Source organism: Oncorhynchus mykiss, chromosome 10, assembly GCF_057628025.1.
Source record: "Oncorhynchus mykiss isolate SJ-2025 chromosome 10, ASM5762802v1, whole genome shotgun sequence".
Lineage (NCBI taxonomy): Eukaryota > Metazoa > Chordata > Actinopteri > Salmoniformes > Salmonidae > Oncorhynchus > Oncorhynchus mykiss.
The window spans coordinates 44858792-44886108 of NC_143031.1; the positions used below are offsets into that span (position 1 = coordinate 44858792).

Below are 27317 nucleotides of genomic sequence, written 5' to 3' on the forward strand. Positions count from 1 at the left end.
TTTTTTTTAGATATTTACATACTGGCTATCCTTAGGCAAACAATTGTTTTGTTATGTTATTCAGTAAAAAAGCCTCCCTCAATGGGTCTAAATGGCCCCTGAAGATTAGTATGTTAAAATCCAATTTATACGTTTCACTTGGGCATTTTTATTTAATTGACTCTTACAAGCTAAAGTCTATGTTTCATATTTTAATTAAATAAATCAAATATCCGAACAAAATTACATTGGACTATTCATATCCTCACTATATTGAGGTCTTGATGTACAGACTCTCGTTTTATTTGTGTCCTTCTGGTCCAAATCACCCTAAAGTATCTCAACATTGATTGTGTAACTCAAAGGAGTTGCTTATAGATGATTTGGACATGATTTTGAAAATGCTAATATAGGTCCCATTGACTTGCATTGATTGAGAGAGAGAGAGAGAGTTGGTGGGATATGACAATTTATGAGCAAATGTGACCATAAAATAAAATGAACAAGCAAGGCCCGTGTTACATTTGGGATGTCAGATAATGTGTGGGGTTGTGTGGATTTAGAAGTCCGGTGGCGTTGAATGTTTCTGCTTTCTCTGGGGATTGTATATGATAGGAGAGGATGAACTGTAATGTCTCAGAGGGGAATATTGTCTTAGACACACAGCAGGCTACTGTATTCAAAATAGACACTGTATGAGATAGATAGAGGGAGTCTTATTCTGTTGGCAGGCTGGCCAGCATTGTGATGTTTATTACTATTTTATTCTTAACTTGTTTGAGGACAGGAAGGCCACCTCCCCCTTCCTGCAGTGTTCTATTGTGCCTGTCCATAGAGGGGATGTGGTGGGCCACATACGACTACTTGGCAGCTATTTTTGCAAAGGAAAAAAAATCATAATGCAAGTATTGAGAGGTTAAACAATACAGAACAAAACACACGTCAGAGCTGCTTGTTTGCCTATTTCGATTTCTATGCGTCATTGTTGAAAAGAAATGCATTCGAATTTCAGGATAATGTTTTGACAGAGTGGCTTAAAAAACACTGGTGCATAGTTTGATTTGCAACCATTGAACAAAACCTCAGTGACTGAATGACATCTGAGGCGTCAGGAAGGATAATAGCAGTATGGGTGGGAGACGGGTGTCTGTGGTCAATGACCGTAGCTTTGTCTCTGTGCACAGGTGACCAGTGGAAGAGACCAAAGAGAATGGATGACAGAGTATAAAGAGCTGGGCTCTTCTCATGGTTAACTCTCCTCTCCTCTGTACATTTTTACCAGCAGGACCAAACCAAAACTGGACCAAACCAAAACAGGACCAAACCAAAACTGGACCAAACCAAAACTGGACCAAACCAAAACTGGGGCACACCAGAATCGTAGTCATCTGCAGAGCTGGCGAGCGTCCTAAAATAACTTGGAATGGGTGTACGCTTTCCAGACTTAAAACATATAATTGTATCTGACTGTGGGACATAACTGTCATCTAATAGTCCTCTGCATTTTGTTATTGAATGTGGATGAGGAACACGTGTAGTACCTTTACTCATCTGGTTTGGGAAAGTGAGGAGGGACAGTTAGAGGATTGGAGTCAGAGTCTGAGGCACCATGCAGTCTGACGACCTCTTCCTCCGCAAGTTCTGCCGGCAAAGGCCGCGACCCCCTCTGGCAACGGTCAACTTTGACTCTAAGCGGGACGGTGGGGTACGGGCGCGGGTGCTGGCAGGGGAGTGGCCCCCGAGGAGGGACGGGGAGGGGGCAGATGGGGATAGCCTTACTAACCCGAACCGTGTGAGTCTGAACCTGAGGTCCGTGGGCCGAGGACACATCATGCAGAGAAGCAACAGTGACGTGACTCTGGGTGACCTGGACTCTTCTGGTAAGGTGGGAGGGAAGGCCACACGGGCGGTGGGGGAGAAGGCAGGTGCCGGGGCTCAGGGGGACTCAGGGGTGGTGCTGCACAGGGAGTATGGCAGCCTCTCCTCACTGGAGAGACAGACAGGTCTGTCAGGAACACAGGAGCTCAGTGCAGACGACCAGGGAGCTCTGAGCCCCAACGCCCTCCGCTTCAAAGACCCCTTCCTGTTGCTGGGTCTGCATGCAACACCCCCAGAACCAGACGGCTTCTTCAGGGCTCTTTCCGCCCCCACAGGAGAAACTCCAAAACCAGCCAAGCCCCCCAAGCCTGAGGGGCTGAGCAAGAAGGCCAAGCCTTCACCCCCACAGATCCCCCAACCAGGTCCTTATGACAACCTGGGAGGCGGAGCCTGGGTCAGGAACTTTGCCCACTATGATGTTCAGAGTATTCTGTTTGACCTCTTGGAAGCAGCCAGCAATCGGGACAGCATCGGCCGCAAAAAGAACATCACCTCAGGGGCATCGGCTGCCTCAACGATGCGCCCCCTCACCCAGGCCACACCCTCCTCCCCCTCGCAGGGTGGGGGTAGTGGTGGGGGGGCTGTGGAGGACCCTGACCAGTGTCTGCTGGACGAGGGAGATGGGAACGACAACGAGCTGCTGCTCAGCTGCCCCCACTTCCGAAACGAGATGGGGGGTGAGGAGCGGGCGGGCCTGGGGAATACACAGGGAAGAGGGTGCCTGTGGCTGAGCCTGAGAAACCCCAACGATGCAGTGTCAGTACTGGAGGAACCCAGAGAGAGCCACGTCCAACAGCAGGGCAAGAGCAACTACTTCATAGAACACGCAGACCTGGGAGCCCACTACTACCGCAAATACTTCTACATGAAAGGTGAGTGCTGCGTCGTTGTGTGTGAAAGATCATGTTTGCTTTACCTCATTAAATGATTGAGACTGTTTGTGTTCGTCAACAACGGTGTTACAGGGATATTTCTTTCCACTCCTCAGATCATCAGAACTTTTTTGGTATAGATGACCGCCTGGGTCCAGTGGCCATCAGCTTCCGTAGAGAGGAGAAGGAGGGGTCCAGTGGAGCTCAGTATAACTACAGAATCATCTTCAGAACCACTGAGGTCAGTCTACAATACACACTCAAGGTCAATATGAGTATACAGTATTGACAGACTTCTAGATCCTTTTCTGAATACATACCGCCATTCACACATACCCATACTTACTATTGTTGCACACATTTGTCCATCTACTCACACCCCTCGGGACTGTCCCTGCCTCCCAGCTGAAGACTCTGCGAGGCTCCATCCTGGAGGAGTCCGTGCCGTCAGCGGCCCGCCACACCACCCCGCGCGGCCTGTCTCCCAAGAGGCTCCTGGAGTTCATCATCCCTGAGCTCAACCTCCACTGCTTGCGCCTGGCCTCCACCTCGCCCAAGGTCCGAGATACCCTGCTCAAGCTGGATGAACAGGGGGTGAGTAGGACCCACCCTGGGTTGACCCCACTCAGTGTCCTGCTCATGGCCAATAAGATGTCAGATCCATCAGGATACTCTTTTAGATGGTTCATGTAAACCTCCTATGGAGCAGTCTACAGAGAAATATGTCTGATCTGTCCATTCTGATACTATCACTTGAACTTGAAAAGGCATTCAAAGAGATACAGTACATCTATTCTAAAAGTTTTGGGCTGCCATGGTTATTACAAAAAACACAATAGTTGATCAAAATCTCTCTCTTTCTCCCCCCCCCCCCCCCCCCTCCCCCAGCTGAACTTCCAGAGGAAGGTGGGGGTGATGTACTGCCGTGCAGGCCAGAGCTCTGAGGAGGACATGTACAACAACGAGAGCTCCGGGCCGGCTTTCGAGGAGTTCCTGGACCTGCTGGGGGAGCGAGTGAAGCTTAAAGGCTGGGAGAAGTACCGCGCTCAGCTGGACACCAAGAGTGAGCCCTGCACATACCACATACATACTATCTACACGTCATCTACAGGCAGGATATATACTGAACAAAAATATAAACGCAACATGTAAAGTGTTGGTCCCATGTTTCATGAGCTGAAATAAAATAACCCCCAAATTGTTCAGGTCCACAAAAAGCTTATTTCTCTCAAATGTTGTATACAAATTTGTTTACATCCCTGTTAGTGAGCATTTCTCCTTTGCCAAGATAATCCACCTGACAGGTGTGGCGTATCAAGAAGCTGATTAAACAGCATGATCATTACCCAGGTGCACCTTGTGCTGGGGACAATATAAGGCAACTCTAAAATGTACATTTTTGTCACACAACACAATGCCACAGATGTCTCAAGTTTTGAGGGAGTGTGCAATTGGCATGCTGACTGCAGGAATGTCCACCAGGGTTGTTGCCAGAGAATGTAATGTTAATTTCTCTACCATAAGCCGCCTTCAACGTTGTTTTAGAGAATTTGGCAGTATGTCCAACCGGCCTCACAACCGCAGACCACATGTAACCACGCCAGCCCAGGACTTCCACATCTGGCTTTTTCACCAGATGGTCTGAGAATTTCTGCACAAACTACCAGAAACTGTCTCAGGGAAGCTCATCTGCGTGCTTGTCGTCCTCCCCAGGGTCTTGACCTGGCTGCAGTTTGGCTTCTTAACCGACTTCAGTGAGCAAATGCTCACCTTCGATGGCCACTGGCACGCTGGAGAATTGTGCTCTTTACAGATGAATCCTAGTTCAAACTGTTCCGAGCAGATGGCAGACAGGGTAGCGTGTATGGCGTTGTGTGGGCGAACGGTTTGCTGATGTCAACTTTGTGAACAGAGTGCCCCATGGTGGCGGTGGGGTTATGGTATGGGCAGGCACAACAAACACAATTGCATTTCATCGATAGTAATTTGAATGCACAGGCTCATTGTCGTGCCATTCATCAGCACGGCTCCATGTCGCAAGGATCTGTACACAATTCCTGGAAGCTGAAAATGTCCCAGTTCTTCCATGACCTGCATACTCACTAGACATGTCACCCATTGAGCATGTTTGGAATGCTCTGGATCGACGTGTACGACAGTTTGTTCCAGTTCCCACCGATATCCAGTAACTTCGCTCAGCCATTGAAGAGGAGTGGGACAACATTCCACAGCCTGATCAACTCTATGCAAAGGAGATGTGTAATGCAAATGGTGGACACACCAGATACGGACTCTTTTTCTGATTCAGGTCCCTACCTTTTTTTTGAAGGTATCTGTGACCAACAGTTGCATATCTGTATTCCCAGTCATGAAATCCATAGATTAGTGCCTAATTAATTTATTTCAATTGACTGATTTCCCTATATGAACTGTAACTCAGTAAAATCGTTGAAATTGTTGCGTGTTGCATTACATTGTTTGTTCACTGTATATATTGAATCACAGGGCATCAGGGGTTAGTAAACACATAAGATTAACACTATCTAACACGGTGTAATTGTAGCAGTATTGGGAGAAGCTGTATAGTCACTGTGTGTGTCCTCTATCTTAATACTGTCTATCACTGTGTAATCTCAGCACCTAAAGTCAGACTGATGTTTTTTTTAGTCTGTGTTTACACTATCTGTAGACTGTCTCTCACTCTGTTAGCTACGAGGCTGATAGCGACGTGTTTAAACCTTTCTGTGCGCGTGTGTGTGTGTGTGTGCTTATGCGCGCGTGTGCACACAGCGGACTCCACGGGGATCCAGTCCCTCTACACGCGCTACCAGGACTATGAGGTCATGTTCCACGTGTCCACCATGCTGCCCTACACGGCCAACAACACACAACAGGTAACAAACAACCCACAACACATACACACTACACACTGCTTTACAGGACGCTAAGGAAACCCAGTCAGACAACTTGAAGCCGTGGTAGTGATATTGTGATAACGTGGTTGTTTAGAAAGTCCTTTTTAATCGAAAACGATTAGAAATGGAGATTCTGATCTTTTATACAAGCATAGTTAGGTCTTTTTTGGGGCAAATATTGAAGAGAATAAGCAGCATTCCTCGCAAAAATGTATGAAAAATAATCTTCTTGATTCTGTGTTTATGGTAACATTATTCTTTGGTTTTAAAACCTACACATTTCCCCATATTCAAATGAAGGTGTCCCCGCTTGAGGAATGTCGCACAACAAGCACGGCAGGCAAATGACTTGTTCCTCTGCGTCTCTATGTCCAACTCCCACTCTAAAAGCATGCTGTGTCTGCCCATACACTATAGATACTGAGCTACTGCCACTCTGTCTGTTTGGCTGGCAGTCAGGCTGGAGAGCCGCTCACATCTGCCAGCTCTTCCGTTGGAGTGATTTGGAAACACGACACCATACAAATAAGTAACACCGAATAGCTAACTGCACATGATCATTAGTTGATCAAATAACCAAAATGTATTAACAGCTCTATTGACTACCTCTACCCCCCCCCCCCCCCTCTCTCTCTGGTACTGTAGTTGCTGAGGAAGAGGCACATTGGGAATGACATAGTGACCATAGTGTTCCAGGAGCCAGGGGCTTTGCCCTTCACTCCTAAGGCCATTCGCTCCCATTTCCAACATGTCTTCATCATCATCCAGGTGGAAAAGTCCTGCTCTGACCACACCTACTACAGGTGAGATGAGAGCCTTCTCTCCTGCTGTACCGCTGTCCCTGGCTGCTCCACAACTGTCTCTGTTTGTCTCGAGCTGCACCGCTGTCCCTGGCTGCTCCACAACTGTCTCTGTTTGTCTCGAGCTGCACCGCTGTCCCTGGCTGCTCCACAACTGTCTCTGTTTGTCTCGAGCTGTACCGCTGTCCCTGGCTGCTCCACAACTGTCTCTGTTTGTCTCGAGCTGTACCGCTGTCCCTGGCTGCTCCACAACTGTCTCTGTCTCGAGCTGCACCGCTGTCCCTGGCTGCTCCACAACTGTCTCTGTTTGTCTCGAGCTGCACTGCTGTCCCTGGCTGCTCCACAACTGTCTCTGTTTGTCTCGAGCTGTACCACTGTCCCTGGCTGCTCCACAACTGTCTCTGTTTGTCTCGAGCTGTACCGCTGTCCCTGGCTGCTCCACAACTGTCTCTGTTTGTCTCGAGCTGTACCGCTGTCCCTGGCTGCTCCACAACTGTCTCTGTTTGTCTCGAGCTGTACCACTGTCCCTGGCTGCTCCACAACTGTCTTTGTATGTTTATCTGCTTTCAGCATTATCAATCAGAAATGACAGGTGTAACAACATGTTTACTGTTGTCACATTGTATTTACAAGGGTATCAAAACTAGGAATGTGCTGCAAGACTCTGATTATGGGGTTGGATTTCTGATTTTTTTACCCTGACAATCTCTCTCGCCCCCAGGGTGGCGGTAACACGCTCCAAAGACATCCCGTTATTCGGGCCTCTGTTCCCTAAGGGTGCTCGATTCCCCCGTTCCCCTGCCTTCAGAGACTTCCTGCTGGCCAAGGCGGTGAACGCTGAGAACGCTGCCGAGAAGGCAGAGAAGTTCCGCTCCATGGCCACACGTACACGGCAGGAGTACCTGAAAGACCTGGCAGAGAACTACGTGACCACCACGCCAATCGACTCCTCCACCAAGTTCCCCCTGCTGTCCCTGGGGGGCAAGCGCAAAGACAAACTGAAGGGGGCCAAGGGGGCAGAGCTGCACAGTGCTGGGGCGCTAGTCTGGGCTGTCAGGGCCACCAGTGGGAATGAGGAGGAGACAGGAGGACAAAAGCTGCCCTGTCTACTGGGGGTCTCAGCTGAATCAGTGGTGCTGATCGAGAGATACACACGGAGGGTGGTGTTCAACTGCTGCTGCCGCGACGTGATTGGCTGGAAGGCGGTGACAGACAGCAGGGCCATAGGTGGGCCTTGCCTGGATATCTTCTATGAGAGGGGGGAGGCAGTGTCAATCAGTGTGATGGACAGCCAGGCAGAGGAGATACGGGAGATGGTGCAGAGACTAGAGGTGAGGGGAAAGGCTTTCGAACACCACTGCTCATATTGTGTTATCGTATCATGGTTTCCGTTCCGATGTTACATAACTGTATTCAACTCACTGGGTCCTGTTGTTGTCCTCAGCTGGTGACGCGGGGCTGTGAGGCGCGGGAGGTGACCCCGCTGCGTGACGGGGTGGGCCAGCCAGGCTTCCTGATGAGCGAGGAGGGCTTTGTGACGGACCTGCAGCGATTCGGCTATGCGGAGAGTGGGGGTCTGCAGCTGGGGGCGCGGGTGGTGCGACTGTGTGGTCACGCCCTGGTGCACCTGGGGCCGGAGGAGAGGGCCAGACTGCTCCGCACTGCCCACAAGATCCACATCACCGTCATCCCTCCAGACGAGAACGGCAAGCCCCGCAGGTCAGAGAGGGGGGAGAGGGGGAGTGAGAGATGGATGGGGATAGAGGAGAGTGGGGAGGGTAGGGTAACATGGCAAGGATTAGGTTAGAGGCAGATATGGAGAGAGGGATGGGGGTCAGGGTTGTAAAGTGTTTTAGTAGTGTGGTAGGTGAAGAGTAATGTTGATGAGTGGATGAGGGGTTAAAGGAGGAGGAGGAGGGAGGGCTGAGGGGAACAGATTCATTCAGGAGGCCAGGGAGGCACCATGCCAGGGTCACAGCTCACTCTGTTGTTTATGGCGTGCTGTCGTCAGTGTCCCACCAACTGGCTAACCACCAATCAATGGCTCTAATGGCCTCTAACGATAGTGGCCCAGGTAGTGGCTGTTAGCAGAACCCTCTACATCCTTTTAATGTCAGCCAGATCGCCAGTGTTCCAGTGTTACTGCAGCCTGGTGAAGGAGGAACTGCTCAGATAGAGGAAAGGGAACACTAACAGGATATTAGCTTCACAACTTTGCTTACCACATACCTGTCAAACTGGCTAGTGGAAATATCTAGAGAGATAGCGGATGCTGCTTTGACAGTCATGTTTAACATCAGCCCCAAAAAAGTGTGGCGGCTGTTACAATGTTGTCACATCCTGTGATAGGGAATGACACTTCTTTGATTTCAAAGAGATTCCATGTTTCTTCAGAAGTATTTCTTTTTTTATCCTCCTCATCCGTCTGGCTCAGAGGTACTGCTCTAGAATACTCCCACTAAAAGCACGGACCGACGCAGACGTGTTTTTACATTTTTAAAAACGTTTTTCTTGGTGTGAGCCGGACCGTCATTGATTTCAACAACCACAGACTACAGTATGGCACAGAAGAGTATAGTACAGTATAATGTACTGTATTGTACCCTATTTTACTCTTATGTACTCTACTGAACTAAACTGTACTTTACTTAACTGTACCCTACTGCATTAAACTTCACTCTGCTCTACTCTACTGAGTCCTGTACCATACCGTGCCGTACTCTACTCTACTGTACTCTACTGTGCTCTACAGCAGTGCTTCCCAAACTGTGGGAACCACTGTCATTCAGCAGACGCTCTTATCCAGAGGGACTTTTCTTGTACCCACTTTTATTTTATCTTGTATTTTGATTATGGAGTTTTGTCAAGTCTTAAACGACTCCATTTATACCAAGTTTGATTCTCCTGCGCCTGACTTCCCTGCCACCTACACACACGACATTACAGAACCACTGTCGTCCAGAGTGACTTACAGTCAGTGCATTCGACTAAGGTATATAAAACGACAACATATCGCAGTCATAACAAGAAAAATAAAATTTCTGTATCCGTTACTGAGAATGATATTGTAGTTGAAGTGGTCTGTTGGTTTATTATAATACAGTAGGTTAGACTACCTTGAACATCATCTTTGCCAGATTTAAAGTTTCTGAAAAAGCTAACATTAGTGCGTGTGACAGAAAGAAAAAATGTGCAATATGTTTGTGATATAACGCTTCCTTTAGAATGTATGTGCAGTTGAAATTTGGCCATACATATTTTCAACGTCTGTAAATCACGCGGTTTCTACGTTCCTTCAAAACAGAAAATGAACCTGATTTCAACGTCTGGGAAAAGTCGTAATTTCAACGTCGGGAAAATACGTATTTTCAACGTCCGGAAAATATGTATTTTCACCTTTCATTCAGCACCTAAAATGAACCTAACTTCAACGTCTGACGAAGACGTATTTTCAATGTAATTTTGCTTACTGGATTGTATCATTCCTGAACAAACTGAATGCTTAAAGAGGGAATATCTCCTCAGTAATAACATGTTGTCGGTGTGTATTCTGTCTCTGATGGCTCCAGGAGTTTCTCCGAGTTGTACCAGAAAGCCATCCAGGATGCAGAACGTAAGCCTGGGGAGGGCCAGTCTGGAGAGGCCTGGGTACTGGACGAGAGGGAGGAGGAGGAGGAGATGGAGGAAGAGGAGCGTGAACAGGGAGAGGGAAAGGAGGCGGAGACGATGGAGGGACCAGCTGAGGGAGGAGAGGCTGAGGACAGGCCATCAGAGATGGGACAGGGTGAGGAGGACCAGGGGGACCAGGGCTCTCTTTTCTCCACACCCAGCCTGCCTATTTTACGGGCCACCTCCCTGCATGACCACCCCCCCAACCAGACCATGGAGGCGATCAGCCACTCCCAGCTAACACGCAGCTACTCCTTAGAGTACTCCCGGGACATATGTGACGGGTACGTGACCTCCACCCTCAATCTCATCATACTCCTCAGGTTATCTCTGCTTTACTCTGAGGATTTTCTGACATCCGGGGGCTTGACATTAACGCATGTTGGACTGAGTGTACAAAACAGTAGGTACACCAATCTTTCCATGACGTAGACCAACCAGGTGAATCCAGGTGAAGGCAATGATCCCTTATGGATGTCAACTGTTAAATCCACTTCAATCAGTGTAGATGAAGGGGAGGAGACAGGTTAAAGAAAGATGTTTAAGCCTTGAGACAATTGAGACATGGATTGTGTATGTGTGCCATTCAGAGGGTGAATGGGCAAGACAAAAGATTTAAGTGCATTTTAACTGGGTATGGTAGAAGGTGCCAGGCGCACCGGTTTGAGTGTGTCAAGAACTGCAACACTGCAACACAGCCAACTTGACAACTGTGGGAAGCATTGGAGTCAACAGCAGCATCCCTGTGGAACGCTTTCTACACCTTGTAGTCCATTCCCCGAGGATTTGAGGCTGTTCTGAGAGCAAAAGGGCGTGCAATTAAATATTAGGAAGCTGTTCCTAATGTTTTATACACTCAGTGTAGATATAAGTTGTCCCAATGGACTAGTAAAAAAAACACATAAAAATCACAATATCAAACAATTTCTCCGATCAGAGAGTCCAATAATATTCAAATATATTTATTTTTCATGTACATAAATAACAAAGCCTACAGGTCAAAGTGTAGGTGAAACGCATATTGGCTACAGCATCATGTCCAAACCGATAACGACATGAGGGAGGCCTTAGAAAATGTAGCCAAACTTTAATGAGCCTTTTAATTCCATAAATATAGGCTAAACGCCAGTCATGGTTGACAAGTAAAATTAACATGAACCTTTAAGGGCTTGATTTTGTACTTGAGGCACCGGCAAACCGGAGAGTCGGAGGGGTCAGCATTTTGAAACTATTTAAAAATAAACGTAATCGTTTAAAACCTGGACGTTTCGTGTCATTTTATGATGCATGTATTACCTTGTTTCAATGTAGCCTAGCCAAAATAGGACTATAGAAATGTTGAGAGAATTATTTTAGAAACACTTAATATGACAATGAAAACAGCATTTCTCTCATGTTCTATTGGTTTTCAAATCCACATGATTTTATTGTCAGGCAGCCAAAGGCATTATCCTAGTCATATTGGTAACTCATGCTAGTTGAAGCATCTTTAGATCTCCCCTCTTACTTTCTAACAGATATTTTAATCTCTGTCACATAGAACCACATGTGGTGCGCTTTGTGGTGCGCTTAGTGGTGCGCTTAGTGGTGCGCTTAGTGGTGCGCTTTGTGGTGCGCTTAGTGGTGCGCTTAGTGGTGCGCTTAGTGGTGCGCTTAGTGGTGCGCTTTGTGGTGCGCTTTGTGGTGCGCTTAGTGGTGCGCTTAGTGGTGCGCTTAGTGGTGCGCTTAGTGGTGCGCTTAGTGGTGCGCTTTGTGGTGCGCTTTGTGGTGCGCTTTGTGGTGCGCTTAGTGGTGCGCTTTGTGGTGCGCTTAGTGGTGCGCTTAGTGGTGCGCTTTGTGGTGCGCTTTGTGGTGCGCTTAGTGGTGCGCTTTGTGGTGCGCTTTGTGGTGCGCTTAGTGGTGCGCTTAGTGGTGCGCTTTGTGGTGCGCTTAGTGGTGCGCTTAGTGGTGCGCTTTGTGGTGCGCTTAGTGGTGCGCTTTGTGGTGCGCTTAGTGGTGCGCTTAGTGGTGCGCTTTGTGGTGCGCTTAGTGGTGCGCTTTGTGGTGCGCTTAGTGGTGCGCTTAGTGGTGCGCTTAGTGGTGCGCTTAGTGGTGCGCTTAGTGGTGCGCTTAGTGGTGCGCTTAGTGGTGCGCTTTGTGGTGCGCTTAGTGGTGCGCTTTGTGGTGCGCTTAGTGGTGCGCTTAGTGGTGCGCTTTGTGGTGCGCTTAGTGGTGCGCTTAGTGGTGCGCTTTGTGGTGCGCTTAGTGGTGCGCTTTGTGGTGCGCTTTGTGGTGCGCTTAGTGGTGCGCTTAGTGGTGCGCTTTGTGGTGCGCTTAGTGGTGCGCTTAGTGGTGCGCTTTGTGGTGCGCTTAGTGGTGCGCTTTGTGGTGCGCTTAGTGGTGCGCTTAGTGGTGCGCTTTGTGGTGCGCTTAGTGGTGCGCTTAGTGGTGCGCTTTGTGGTGCGCTTTGTGGTGCGCTTAGTGGTGCGCTTAGTGGTGCGCTTAGTGGTGCGCTTAGTGGTGCGCTTAGTGGTGCGCTTAGTGGTGCGCTTTGTGGTGCGCTTTGTGGTGCGCTTAGTGGTGCGCTTAGTGGTGTGCTTAGTGGTGTGCTTTGTGGTGCGCTTAATGGTGCGCTTAGTGGTGCGCTTTGTGGTGCGCTTAGTGGTGTGCTTAGTGGTGTGCTTAGTGGTGTGCTTTGTGGTGCGCTTAATGGTGCGCTTAGTGGTGCGCTTTGTGGTGCGCTTAGTGGTGCGCTTAGTGGTGCGCTTAGTGGTGCGCTTAGTGGTGCGCTTAGTGGTGCGCTTTGTGGTGCGCTTTGTGGTGCGCTTTGTGGTGCGCTTTGTGGTGCGCTTTGTGGTGCGCTTTGTGGTGCGCTTAGTGGTGTGCTTTGTGGTGTGCTTAGTGGTGTGCTTAGTGGTGTGCTTTGTGGTGTGCTTTTGAGAAAGGTGTTTTTACATTTTGAAACATTTGCACGTAGCCTACAGCCACGTGTGCATTGTTGAGCTTTATAATATAGAAACTTTATCGAAATGTTAAGCTTAATGGTCTGGTCTGTTGCATCAGCCTCATTGCTTTTTAAAATGTTTTATAAATATTTATACAAACATTTTTTTGCCTGTATAATTTTTGGGGCTGTATTTGGGGTCTCTCGCCCCAGAACTGTCCCAGAGTTTTTAACTTTCAACATATTTTTTATCGTCTCAGGGACAATGGGACGACATAAATGTATAGAGCCGTGGAGAGAATTTATTTTATAAAGACATAAAAAGTATTTGGTTGTAATTGTATTGTTTCAATATTTTATAGGCGACCAAGGGTGGTCAACCATCCTCCACGAGAGCCTTAAAAAGGCCGTGTTGTATTTTGAGACAGGCTTGAATATGCAAAGACGGTAGCCTATATTTTTGTCTGATTCTCTATCGTAAAAAAAGATAGGAATGCATTTTATTTTGTAAAGGGGTTCCTTGTATCATACAATTACGTAAAAATGGTGTTACAGACCTTTTTTTTAGGGGGGGGGGGGGGCAAATGACTTCAGCTTTTGGACAAGTAAAAAATCTGTTCTGCTTGTCGCAAGGATAAATTGGAAAAAAAGTTAATGTCAAGCCCTGCATCCTAGTCATCCTGCGTTAAGACATAATGGTTTTACGAGGTATTATTTTGTGCATGTGTATTTATGGTTTCACAGTAAGCAGAAGCAGACTGCTAAACTCAAATCTTAGCCCAAATTTGAGCTATCCTGAAGATTACTAGGTTAACCAGTTTGCCCTCCAGATTGGATTGGAAAGTCATTAGTATAAACAGCGGATTTATGATGTATGTCTCAAACTCCTCGTGTCTCTCTGTGACAGGCATGTGTATGACAACGTGGGTGTGAAGATGGAACGTCACATCTATGAGAACCCAGGGGAGCTGAGAGACGCCACGCCTGACCTCATCCTGGCTGTTAAACCCAAGGTGCCCCTGGACGAGGAGCAGGTACAGAGACACACACGGACAAACACCTGGTGAGTGATCTGATGAAGGTCCCCTATTCGATAAACCTCTAACCCTCTTCTCTCTGTCTCTCTCTCTCACTCTCTCTCCATCTCTCTCTCTCTCTCCATCGCTCTCTCTCTCTCTCTCTCTCTCTCTAGTTTGTAGGGGCTGAGTTGGGTGAGGAGAGGACGTTAGCGAGGGACCCTTCCCTGTCCTCCGCCCGGTTGTCGTGTCTGGACAGAACAGAGAGGAACTCCCGAGCTTTGAGCCTACACAACTCCATCACCAAGAGTGGGTGTTCCACCACACCGCTCACTCTGTCCTCCATAACCATCCCATTCCTCTCAAATGTCCTCGCACACCTCTAAACCATCAACATATCCTCAAATGTCAAGTTCTAGCTAAACTTCCTTTGTCGAGATGAGGTTGGTGTTGTGTTATGAATCCCACTTCCTATGTATTTCTCCTGTATAAAACAGCATGCATGGGCGATAGCGAAGAGGGATCTCCTCAATGATCTTGATAACGCTCATAATCGATAAGGAACACACCGTTGTTCCTCTGCCACAGCAACCAACAGCTTGAGAGGGAGAGCAGTCAAACAAAAGAGAGAAGCTGTAAAGAGTGAGAGATGAGTCGCTATGATAAGAGGAGGAGTGTGAAGGCATGGCTAGGAGGCTGATCGGACGGACAGGCAGCTGTCTGAAACAAAAGTCCTCTGCGCAGACCCTGTGCCAGCTGATAAGGCCAGGCGGAATGGTGCTGAAATTGAACAATTACAACTGTTCAAAAATGCTCTCCGCTTTAATTGAGCCTCAAATCCGTTTTTTAGCCTCCGGACCCTTTCTCCCCTAAACCCCTCTCCTCATTATCCTCATTTAGCCCTGCCTTCCATCCCCTTTGTCCCTCTTCTTTCATCTTGGCTGCCCCCTATCCCCCTAACCCAATATGCCCCCCGCCCCTCTACCACCCCCTACCAGCTCCAGTCTAAAGGAGGGACAGATGGAGGGTGGGAGGGGTGGGCTTTAGGCTGCTTCAAATCAGGGATCCCTTTTGGACCATCTGCTCTCTCTCTCTCTCTCTGCCGTGAGGCTATGCAACTCATATTTCTATAAGAGCACACACACTCATCCTCTCAGCAAATACTTTGTTTTTTTCGGAGGAGATTATCTCCGTTTCCCTCCCCACACTCCAGAAGTCAGTCACACACAGAGATGGAAAGAACCCACTTCTCCCTCTCGCGCTGCAGCTAGTCAGCCAATGCCACCGAGGCGGCAAAGCATCATGATACCACCCCCTGGTGGTGGCTCTTTGTCATTGTTAAACCAGAGAATTTGCCTGCTCATAAATCCCACAATTCTATTGTGTTGTCAAACAGTATTGTCCTACACACATTCATGGTCTGCTACTCCCCTCAGAGATATGCTTTTGTGATGAAAGCACATTGAAACCCTGTTTTCTCTCTCAGTCCTGTCCGAGAACACAGATTCCTCAGAGGAGGAGTGGCAGTCGATAGCTGATCTAGCCGCCGCCTGTCGCGGCATCCTGGAGGCCTTGTCACAGGAAGGTAAGAAAACATCTGCGGGGGATTACAACAGATGATTTATATTTTATTTCACTAAATACATCTACATCTGTTATATTTTACACATTATCACTGGAAATGGCAATCGTGGCAGTGTTGAAAATGAAACATGGTACATTTTCTATTCAGTCTATATGACTGTGTGGTTGAGCTCAGTGACTAACACGATCGAGTGATGTGTCATGTTTCAGATCGTAAAGCAGGAGATGGGACCCAAGGAGCAGACTCCCTGACAGATGGCAAGCTAAAGGACATGAAGGACAGGTGGGTTTGAGTCTCCAGCCACACACACACACACACACACACACACAGTGGGTCACTGTAGACCTCTGCATATTTCTCTCTGTATGTGAACTCCAAATGGTGTCTGACTCATTGTGTGGATCTGTGGCTGTGGGAGTTTCTGATTCAGAGATGGACTGTTGAACAGTTCTCATAGTTCAGCCTCTGTTGCTCATCATGATACTGGCTCATTGGCATGTTGCCTGTCCTTATCTCGCTCTTCATCGTCTCTCACGCTTTTTTTCTCTTTCTTGAGGAACTGACTAACACTCGTTCTCTGTTCTGTTCTGTCATGTATTGTCTTTCTGATTTAGTCAGTGCATCAGCCTCCCTCCTTGATTCCGTGTGGTGGCGTTTCCCCGGCAGCTCATTCCCTCCTTATTGTCTCTCCCATTCTGACCCCATGTCTCTCTTGCTTACATACATACAGTGCCTTGTGGAAGTATTCGGCCCCCTTGAACTTTGCGACCTTTTGCCACATTTCAGGCTTCAAACATAAAGATATAAAACTGTTTTTTTTTGTGAAGAATCAACAACAAGTGGGACACAATCATGAAGTGGAACGACATTTATTGGCTATTTCAAACCTTTTTAACAAATCAAAAACTGAAAAATTGGGCGTGCAAAATTATTCAGCCCCTTTACTTTCAGTGCAGCAAACTCTCTCCAGAAGTTCAGTGAGGATCTCTGAATGATCCAATGTTGACCTAAATGACTAATGATGATAAATACAATCCACCTGTGTGTAATCAAGTCTCCGTATAAATGCACCTGCACTGTGATAGTCTCAGAGGTCCGTTAAAAGCGCAGAGAGCATCATGAAGAACAAGGAACACACCAGGCAGGTCCGAGATACTGTTGTGAAGAAGTTTAAAGCCGGATTTGGATACAAAAAGATTTCCCAAGCTTTAAACATCCCAAGGAGCACTGTGCAAGCGATAATATTGAAATGGAAGGAGTATCAGACCACTGCAAATCTACCAAGACCTGGCCGTCCCTCTAAACTTTCAGCTCATACAAGGAGAAGACTGATCAGAGATGCAGCCAAGAGGCCCATGATCACTCTGGATGAACTGCAGAGATCTACAGCTGAGGTGGGAGACTCTGTCCATAGGACAACAATCAGTCGTATATTGCACAAATCTGGCCTTTATGGAAGAGTGGCAAGAAGAAAGCCATTTCTTAAAGATATCCATAAAAAGTGTCGTTTAAAGTTTGCCACAAGCCACCTGGGAGACACACCAAACATGTGGAAGAAGGTGCTCTGGTCAGATGAAACCAAAATTGAACTTTTTGGCAACAATGCAAAACGTTATGTTTGGCGTAAAAGCAACACAGCTGAACACACCATCCCCACTGTCAAACATGGTGGTGGCAGCATCATGGTTTGGGCCTGCTTTTCTTCAGCAGGGACAGGGAAGATGGTTAAAATTGATGGGAAGATGGATGGAGCCAAATACAGGACCATTCTGGAAGAAAATCTGATGGAGTCTGCAAAAGACCTGAGACTGGGACGGAGATTTGTCTTCCAACAAGACAATGATCCAAAACATAAAGCAAAATCTACAATGGAATGGTTCAAAAATAAACATATCCAGGTGTTAGAATGGCCAAGTCAAAGTCCAGACCTGAATCAAATCGAGAATCTGTGGAAAGAACTGAAAACTGCTGTTCACAAATGCTCTCCATCCAACCTCACTGAGCTCGAGCTGTTTTGCAAGGAGGAATGGGAAAAAATGTCAGTCTCTCGATGTGCAAAACTGATAGAGACATACCCCAAGCGACTTACAGCTGTAATCGCAGCAAAAGGTGGCGCTACAAAGTATTAACTTAAGGGGTCTGAATAATTTTGCACGCCCAATTTTTCAGTTTTTGATTTGTTAAAACAGTTTGAAATATCCAATAAATGTCGTTCCACTTCATGATTGTGTCCCACTTGTTGTTGATTCTTCACAAAAAAATACAGTTTTATATCTTTATGTTTGAAGCCTGAAATGTGGCAAAAGGTCGCAAAGTTCAAGGGGGCCGAATACTTTCGCAAGGCATTGTACATGTATTTACTCACGGTCTTCTCATACACACAACAAACCAAAAGAAAGGATCCCTACTGGTAACACATACAGACACTACCTAACTACAGGTAACTGACTAAATCTAAATGGAAACGCTTGAGTAAATGAGCGATACAAAGAATACAAAGGTGCTTCCACACAGGGGTGGTTATTGAGTTAATTAAGCAATGAACATCCCATCATGCTTAGGGTCATGTATACAAATGAACAGTTGCCCATTATTTTGGCTACCATGGCTAGAAGAAGAGATCTCAGTGACTTTAAAAGAGGGGACTCACAGGGGCATGTGGGGTTAAAAGTGTGTGTGTGTGTGTGTGTGTCTCACGTCACCAGATCTCAACCCAATTGAACACTAATGGGAGATTATGGAGTAGATCTTGAGACTGTGCTATCCACCGTCCTCAACAAAACACCAATTTAGGGAATTTCTTGTGGAAGAATGGTGTCACATCCCTCCAATAGATTTCCAGACATCTTAGAATCTATTCCAAGGCGCATCGGAGCTCTTCTGGCAGCTCAGGGTGGCCCAATGCACTATTAAGACACTTTATGTTGGTGTTTCCTGTATTTTGGCAGTTACCTGTCTGTGCCTTATGCTGAGTGTGTGTCTTTCTCCCATGTCCCTGTAGCGACTCCCCTGGCCACATGGAGAAGGTTTCCCAGCTGGAGGACATGCTGAAGAGGCTGCAGGACGACCTGCAAAAGGTACTCCCCATTCAGATGGCCAACCACAGCCCCTCCCCAGACCCCCCTCACAGCATCCTGCCCACACAGTGACCCTCCCCTCCCCAGACACACACACACACCCTCCCTCCGCCTCCCCCAACCCCCTGACTCCTACTGCAAACACACAAACACACAGAGGGAATGTAGAGGTAGGGCGGGCAGCAGGCGGGACAAGCAAAAGAAACCTGTCTTGTCATTGGGCAGGGTGAACAGAGGAGATGAGAAGATTGGCTGGAGTGACATTGGGCAACCATGCTCACTCTCTCAACACTAAGCGACCAAATGGCAGCAGAGGCAAGTAAAAGCATGAGATGTGTCCTCTGTTGTTTTGTTAAGACAACAGAACAATAACAATTGGAAATAGAACTACTAAAAAACGGGCCCCGAGTTCATGAACCCAATAACCCAAATCCACCACTAGGGTCCTTCATGGATGTGAAACATTGGAAGTGAAGTTCCTCCTCACAACCCTGAAAGTCTGACAGTCTGTCAGTCATCCCTGTGTGCAGCCTCTGGATCTCTTAGCACCATGTTCCTCACCCCGTTTACAGCCTCTCCTCTGGGAAGCACGGGGACTTGGGGATACCTTTTGAAGTCCTCACAACTGCTGAATGACTGGTTACTCTTGTAATGTAAAAGGAAGAAGCACATTGGAGAAAGGGAGAGAGAGAAAGAGCGAAAGAAGGGGGGGGAGAGAGAGAGAGAGTTTGGAAGCCTCTTGAGCGTCCTTAAACACATTCTCAATTGGGAGAAACATGATTCCTGTGTTACAGTAACGAGAGTGTTTAATCTCGAAGGTCAAATGAAACCCTGTGGTATGCAGTGTGCTATATCCCCTCCAACCAAGTCCTTTTCACCACTCATATATCCAAGAGACGCCACACTGCCAGAGTTTTAAGCTGGCATCCGACTAAGTGAATGACATTCCAAGGATTTTTTTGTGCAAATGCTATTCGCTCAACTTGGTTCTTGAAACACGTGAGACATAAAGCACACAAAAGAATCAAACTCAAAAGAATCAAACTCAAAAGAATCAAACTCTGCAGACTTTCTGGTCACAAACCCTGTGGCTATAACAACATAACCAAAGTCTTACCCTCTGTTTTTGTCTGTAACTCCCTACGCTTCCTGGGAAAACTCACCATTAACACAGTATTATCATCAATTTACACAACACAGAGACATTGACAGTCAGGGACAATGAACCAAGGAGGACGACCTAACAGAGAACTACCACATCAGATGACCCCTTTCCACTTTTCTCTGTTGTTTACCCTCTGCCCTGGGAGAGTGAGTGAGTGAGCATGGTTGGTTCTAGGCTCTCCCAGTCCCATAGTAGGGCCAGTAGAAATAGGACTCACCGAAGACTGTGGGAGGAGCTAGTTGGGTTCCATTCAGAAGTGTGCTGTGTCACCTAGACTACTTTTGGTTAGTCTTTGGTTTCTGTCCATGACTGCCAAGAAGGGGAGGGTTTACAGCTGAGCTAGTACAGATTTGAGCAAAATCATCTGATGTGGCGATGAGAATGTGTTCCTTTGCTTTCTGTGTGAGTTACAATCTCATCAGTTTATTTTCCAATTATAAAGCTGAGTACTGGTTATTTCAGGTTAATTGATTTGCTTTAGGGCACAGTTGCACTATGGGCCACTAGGGAGTTGAACCAGCAAGGCCATATAGTACTGCTGCTACCAAAGAGAATTCCTATTGACCCAGATTGATGATAATACCTAACTGGTTTCAGCTATCATTCATTGTTATTGTCAATGTGTTGTGAGTCCCACGACTCACAACACAGCAGACAGACAGACAACACTGGAGTCAGTCAGGATAGAATCCACTCTCCGTATAGACAATCACATAAATCAACACCATCACACAAGGCAATGGTGTGTGGAGGCAATATTACATTGCATTCATTCCATTTTTTTTTTTTTTTTTTTTTGAGATTGAGTTTGAATAAATCCAATCACCAAGCTAATTGGCCCAAGCTAAGTATAGCTCGCTCACTCATGGCACGTTGTACTTATCGAAGATTAGGTTACAATGAGCTTACATTTCATACCATTGCTCAAACCCCTTATCCACTGCGGCGAATCCCTTGCAGAAACACCACATGATTTCACAAAATCACATGATCGGAAACATTTCACACGTGATCACATTTTCACATGTGTAGTTTCGTGTTGTCACATGTCGCTTTACATGTCGTCACGTTGTCACATTGTCACATTCACTTCACATAAGAGCACGTGGTCACATGAGAACATGTCATTTCGTAACACTTCACGTGAAATTCATGTGTTTTTTTCTGTAAAGGGATCTGGCATATTACTCTGCACTCAGTGTTGCCAACTTTCTGCAATGAAGCAATCTTTCTTTATTGATCAATGACTTTGTTCTGCAAGTGAACAGCAGATGTGGCAACGCACATCTCTTTTGGAGGGTTACAAAAAGTCAGTTAAAGGTGGTGGGATAGGAATACAGTTGGCAAAACTGGTTGTAGTGGTAGTTGCCCCTGTCTGTTTGTCTACCCTGTCTCTGGTTTCCCGTCTCTGTTGCTACCGTGTATGACATAGCAAACAGGAAGCATTTACTATGGCAAATCACTGCTCTGAAAGTTGCAGTAGCTGATTTCAAACTCAGCTCCAAGTAGTGAGGGATTAGGGTGACCCCTGCTGTTTGCTAGATTAGGAATGCCTGTCATTTTGGAGTTTGAGTCTTTAGAGGCATTTCACTTGTATAACAATCATCTACATTAAACATGTTATGGCAATTCCTCTGCTCTCGTTTAAAGGTCCAATGGAGCTGTTTTACTGTGATTGTTTTCAAATAAAAGGGTCAAAAAGGGGCCTCCCGAGTGGTGCAGTGGTCTAAGGCTCTGCAGTGCTAGTTGTGCCACTAGAGAACCTGGTTTGAGTCCAGGCTCTGTCGCAGCCGGCCACGACTGGGAGACCCATGGGGCGGTGCACAAAAGGGCCCAGCGTTGTCCAGGTTAGGGGAGGGTTTGGCCAGCAGGGATGTTCCTGTCCCATCGCGCCCTAGCAACTCCTGTGGCAGGCCAGACGAAATGCACTGACACGGTCATCAGGTGTACAGTGCTTCCTCCGACACATTGGTGTGGCTGGCTGGCTGGCTTCTGGGCTAAGCGGGCATTGTGTCAAGAAGCAGCTGGGTTGTGTTTTGGAGGACTCACAGCTCTCGACCTTCGCCTCTCCCGAGTCCGTACGGGAGTTGCAACGATGGGACAGGACTATAACTACCAATTGGATACCATGAAAAAGGGGTAAAATAATAAAAATCATAAATAATGGTCATAAAGAAATAAAAATAGCTTCTTGGCAGAGAGCAATTCCTCAAGCAAGAATTTTGCTATGACTGTCTGGGTGTGGTCTGGGAGTGGGGAGAACTAAAAAGCAGCTGTTATTGGCAGAGAGGTTTGGAACTCTCTGTCTTACTGGTCTATTAACTGTGATGTCACCGGGCAGGCCAAAACTCCATACCACCAAAACAGGCTGACATTTCAGGCAGTCTTTTCAAACAGCTCTCTAAAAGGGCATTATCATACTTTTCACAGTATTATTCCTACCTCATAGTGTGGAAATATATATAAAACACAGGAAAGTCTAGTTGTTGACTGCACTGGGTCTTTAATAAGAGATTGATTTATTCATTGGTTGTATGGTCTCAAACAAGTGGTTGCCATAGTAAATCCGTTTGAACATTTCCTCCATACGCCACCTCTCCCCATGGAGTGATTTTATGGAAGGTAATTGGTTTGTATTTGCGTGTATGTGCGTGCGTGCAAGCATCTGGTATGTCTGTGTGCTTCTCCAGTACCCAGTCTTGCACTGCCTCCACCACTATAAGGCTTGTATGTTTGTGAACCCCTCTGTCTGTGTGTGCCTGCAGTCTTGTCCACTCAATGAAGCCACCCCTCACCCACCTCCACCCATACCCAGCCCCCTCTCACCCCTCCATCCATCCCAGCCATGGTGGTCTGACAGACGGGTGTTGTTGTGTGCCGCTCCCTGGCAGGAGAAGGAGGACAAGGCGGTGCTGCAGGCCGAGGTGCAGAGCCTCAGGCAGAATAACCAGCGGCTGCAGGAGGAATCCCAGAGCACCGTGTCCCGCCTCATCAAAGTCACCGAGCTGCTGTGCAATGTCAACAAGCCCTGTTAGCTCCACCACAGTACACACTGTGTACACACACACACACACACACACACACAGATCACACACAAACAAACACACACAGATGATCGCACACAGATCACAAACACACTGCGCATTCAATATTGTATAAAAACACACCAGCACAGTACATCAACCTGCTCTACACCACACATGCATAATACTCCGCATTCTGTCGGATGACATTTTACCTCTGGGCAAGCCCATGAGGGCAGAGTCAACTCAAAAAACAACTCTGAAACATTTCTCACCATCTGATAGTCCTCCCAATAGATTGACTAATGGTTGTGCTTTACCCAAGAGTGTGTTTTGTACCTTGAGTGTGCGCAAGTGAGTGTGTGTGTGTGTGTGTGTCGTCACTATGGTTCTTTTATCTTGCTTCACATACTTGACAAGTTGGGCAGAATAGCAATTGCTTAAAACAACCCAGTTGATTTAGATGAAGAGGCACGTGTGCAGCATGTTTTCTGGCTGTTTATTTCAATTGACACAAAGCGTGTGTGTATGTCTCGTGAGGTACGTATGTAAACAGTAGTCTCCCTCCCCTCTCTGCTCAACCCACGCCATGATATGCAGCGTCTCGGACCGAGAGCAGTTCAGCTGGGCACCCTTAGAGTGGAGGGCCTTGGAGCTACATATTACACAGGGAAAAGGGAACATGACAATTGCATGCCTGCAGGCAGCCTGCTGGAAAAGATGGAATGATGCATACTGACCCTGCCTCTCTCTGCCAACATTCTCACGGAATGGTTCATTCATTGGGTAGAGACACCATTCTCTCCTCTTCATACCTCCTCAGCTTAATTTCAAGGGTGGTGGACTTGAGTATTCCACGTCTGCTTCCAGTGAATTCTGATTGAGTTGAAACAGATATTCAAGTGGATAATACCTCTGCTGAGGATGAAACAATGGGGGAGATCCTCGTCATCCCTGAAAGACTGGCTGTAGAAGCTATGCTGTAGAAAGTGCACCTCCTGCTGGACTGAACCATGTATTGTCATAAGGCAGCTCTCCTTTTAGACAAAACTATTGTAGGGATTTAATGTGAACTGGACAGGATTTATTTCGTGAACACAGCCTTCTGTGTTACAATATATGTTGTGTTTGATGGCCACAATGACAATTCAGTGTATTTGAAATGAATCCAGAATGGAGTGGTTACCTGTGGGTGAGGGATTCCCCCATTTCACCCTAATGTTTTTGTCTGTGTACCTACTGTATGTGTGTTTCTGTGTTGTTCTTGCACTTTTAGCATCACCTATATCGGCATGGGACAGGGCACATATTTAACCTCCTGCCCAGGTTCATGCCTTGCTTGAAACATTTAAGTGGATTTGATCTCACCACTTCACCTCACCCCACCTCACCTTCAGGTCCACTGCTGATGACGCCAATAACAATGTGAGATCAGAGGAGAACGGGATTATTCCTCCTCCAAGACTGTTCTGCCAAAAGATGCCAAGGCAGCTCTCCTACACCCAACTCAAACCACTGGACCCAGCTGTGTTGTACAGCTCTGTAAGGGATGCCAAACAAAAAGCTCTTGTTTGTTGTATATACTATTTTACTTCCTCTTGTAATTTTATTTTAGAGTCACTGTGATTACCCGGTACCAGCAGATAATGATATATTCAAATTAAATTATAAATCTAAACTTTATCTATATGTGAAGACAACATGTACAGCTGAACTGCTCAGTGCTACTTAGTTCATTTGGTTGTGTATGCCCTCAATTGCAGGATGGTTTAATATGGAGACTAGTGTAAATGTGCCCAAACAGGCAGTTTGAGCCAGGCTGTTTAAAATGGTGATGCCTTGTTGTTGGAAATGATTAGCAGAGTGGAGAAGTGTAAGAATATCTGATGTTTTACTGTGTTCTTCTGTACAGTTCTGTAGATTGTAGGAAGTTGATGAAGCATGATAATGCACCAGGTCACTTCCTAGCTCCCCTCTCTGTGTGTGTGTATGTATGTGAAAAAAAGAAAAAGAAAAAAAAGAAAGTTATAACTTATTAATCTCGCAAATGTGGAATTCCCTGTTAGATGTGTCAATACAAGGGGAGGGAGGCAGCAATTAGATGTGCTATAAAGTTCAAATGGCATGGTAGGGGTTGGTTTTAAGGAAGAATATGTTTTTATATATACATTCAAATACAAGAAGACAAGAGGTCAAATATTTCTGCAGTGTTATAGTATTTCTTGGGGAAACGATAATGGCTATCGTTATCATTCTAGTATTGAGCTATTCATTCAGAGCTCCTACGTTCACGCTCAATAAGGTCTCTAAATGCCACTAGGTACGCCTTAAAGAGTGACTCTGGGACTCTCCAGAGAGGACAGGACAGACAACATGGTCAGACTGGGTCATGTGAAGGCTTCTTTCTCAGACATTGTGCCTACCTGAAATTGTAATGTATGGTAACTCAGCTTGGTGTCTTCATTTCTGTTCTTCATGGTCATTGTTTTCAGACAGTGTCGGGTTGTCCTGTATCCTGCAGGATAGACAGGTGTGTCTGCCACATGACAGCGGTAGATGTCGGTAGGGTTGGTTGGTATGGGGTCTCTCCAGGGTCTGCTCGTCAATCCTCCCAGAGGATCTGTGGCCATTAAATCAAAAAGATGGGTTTAGGGACCCCAGGAAAGTGTCATAAAGGTTATATGAAGACGATATGAAGTGTGTTTGCTTTTGTTAGGTTAAAGGAAATGATCCGTATAGCGCTGGTTTAAGACCAGCATCTACAACCTTATTGAATCACAATCATTCGATGCATAAAAACATAACTTTCCACAATCATTTGGACATGAACCATCCAGTGCACTTTGAACCCCCATTTATGTATCACAAGAAGTATCCCTGAGTGACCCCTAACAACACCTTGTATGCCTGAGTGACCCCTAACAACACCTTGTATGCCCGAGTGACCCCTAACAGCACCTTGTATGCCCGAGTGACCCCTAACAACACCTTGTATGCCCGAGTGACCCCTAACAACACCTTGTATCCCCGAGTGACCCCTAACAACACCTTGTGTGCCTGAGTGACCCCTAACAACACCGTGTATGCCTGAGTGACCCCTAACAACACCTTGTATGCCTGAGTGACCCCTAACAACACCTTGAATGCCTGCGTGACTCCTAACAACACCTTGTATGCCTGAGTGACCACTAACAACACCTTGTATGCCTGAGTGACCCCTAACAACACCTTGTATGCCTGAGTGACCCCTAACAACACCTTGTATGTCTGAGTGACTCCTAACAACACCTTGTATCCCTGAGTGACCCCTAACAACACCTTGTATGCCTGAGTGACCCCTAACAACACCGTGTATGCCTGAATGACCCCTAACAACACCTTGTATGCCTGAGTGACCCCTAACAACACCGTGTATGCCTGAGTGACCCCTAACAACACCTTGTATGCCTGAGTGACCCCTAACAACACCTTGTATGCCTGAGTGACCCCTAACAACACCTTGTATGCCTGAGTGACCCCTAACAACACCTTGTATGCCTGAGTGACCCCTAACAACACCTTGTATGCCTGAGTGACCCCTAACAACACCTTGTATGCCTGAGTGACCCCTAACAACACCTTGTATGCCTGAGTGACCCCTAACAACACCTTGTATGCCTGAGTGACCCCTAACAACACCTTGTATGCCTGAGTGACCCATAACAACACATTGCAGATGGTAACAATGCAGTAGTCCTTTCACTCACCTGCTCTAGGCTACATCAGCTGGCAAACGATCTCCACCCAGCCAATAGTAAATCTGTGAGAATGATCCCTGGTAGAGACATTGTGGTTGTTGCCTCCTCCCATCCATGTTGTAGGAGAGGAAACCAATGACCAGTTGTTTTTCTTTTATCCTCTTATTTGTTTGCCTTATATGTCATTGCATCATCCTTACAGGAACCCAACGCTCTCCGTACAGTGTGTGCCCTACTTCCACCTTGTCATCTCTTTGCTGCTGTTGTAGAAGGGGATGTATTCATGTGGCCATACAGTAAGGATGATAGAATACAGTACATTATTACCAGTGGAACCACACACAACATCACATCCCCAGTGTAGGTTTATGGGAGGCCTGGCCACACATCGTTCATGTCACAACGGTAGCACGCACTATGCACTCTGCTCAGCCAGTTAAAGAGCTGACGTTACCATAGCCAGGCAGTGGCACACTGAGGGAATGTGCTGTCACAAAACATGCTTTCAGTATGATGCCACCTTCACCTGTTGTGTCATCCACGAGAAGAGTAAATTGACTAAATGTTGTTCATGTACTGTGAACTGGAGGGCTCATGGCAATAAAGATTCCTCTGTACCTTTCGAAGTGGTTGGTGTATCAATGCTATGATTGTCAATGTTTCTTTCTTTGTGAGGCC

General features: G+C 46.8%; 1 protein-coding gene across 17 annotated transcripts in view; it reads left to right on the forward strand.

Annotated features, from left to right (window-relative positions):
- The window catches only part of LOC110534011 (signal-induced proliferation-associated protein 1), a 46439-nt gene extending 19178 nt beyond the window's left edge, over positions 1-27261 (forward strand). For 3 of the 17 annotated variants that reach the window (XM_036990399.2, XM_036990403.2, XM_090186776.1), the window contains exons 2-16: positions 1262-2729; positions 2846-2970; positions 3135-3323; positions 3618-3792; positions 5520-5623; positions 6290-6447; positions 7166-7775; positions 7889-8163; positions 10014-10397; positions 13944-14070; positions 14229-14361; positions 15539-15637; positions 15847-15919; positions 18639-18714; positions 22645-24926. In XM_036990399.2, coding sequence (XP_036846294.2) covers positions 1589-2729; positions 2846-2970; positions 3135-3323; positions 3618-3792; positions 5520-5623; positions 6290-6447; positions 7166-7775; positions 7889-8163; positions 10014-10397; positions 13944-14070; positions 14229-14361; positions 15539-15637; positions 15847-15919; positions 18639-18714; positions 22645-22914 — 3939 coding nt within the window. In that variant the 5' untranslated portion in view covers positions 1262-1588 and the 3' untranslated portion in view covers positions 22915-24926. Of the gene's footprint in view, positions 1-1163; positions 2730-2845; positions 2971-3134; positions 3324-3617; positions 3793-5519; positions 5624-6289; positions 6448-7165; positions 7776-7888; positions 8164-10013; positions 10398-13943; positions 14071-14228; positions 14362-15538; positions 15638-15846; positions 15920-18638; positions 18715-22644 lie in introns of all 17 variants that reach the window. The other 14 variants (XM_036990402.2, XM_090186775.1, XM_090186778.1 and 11 more) reach the window with 8 other exon arrangements.
- Positions 27262-27317: the final 56 nt, after the last annotated feature.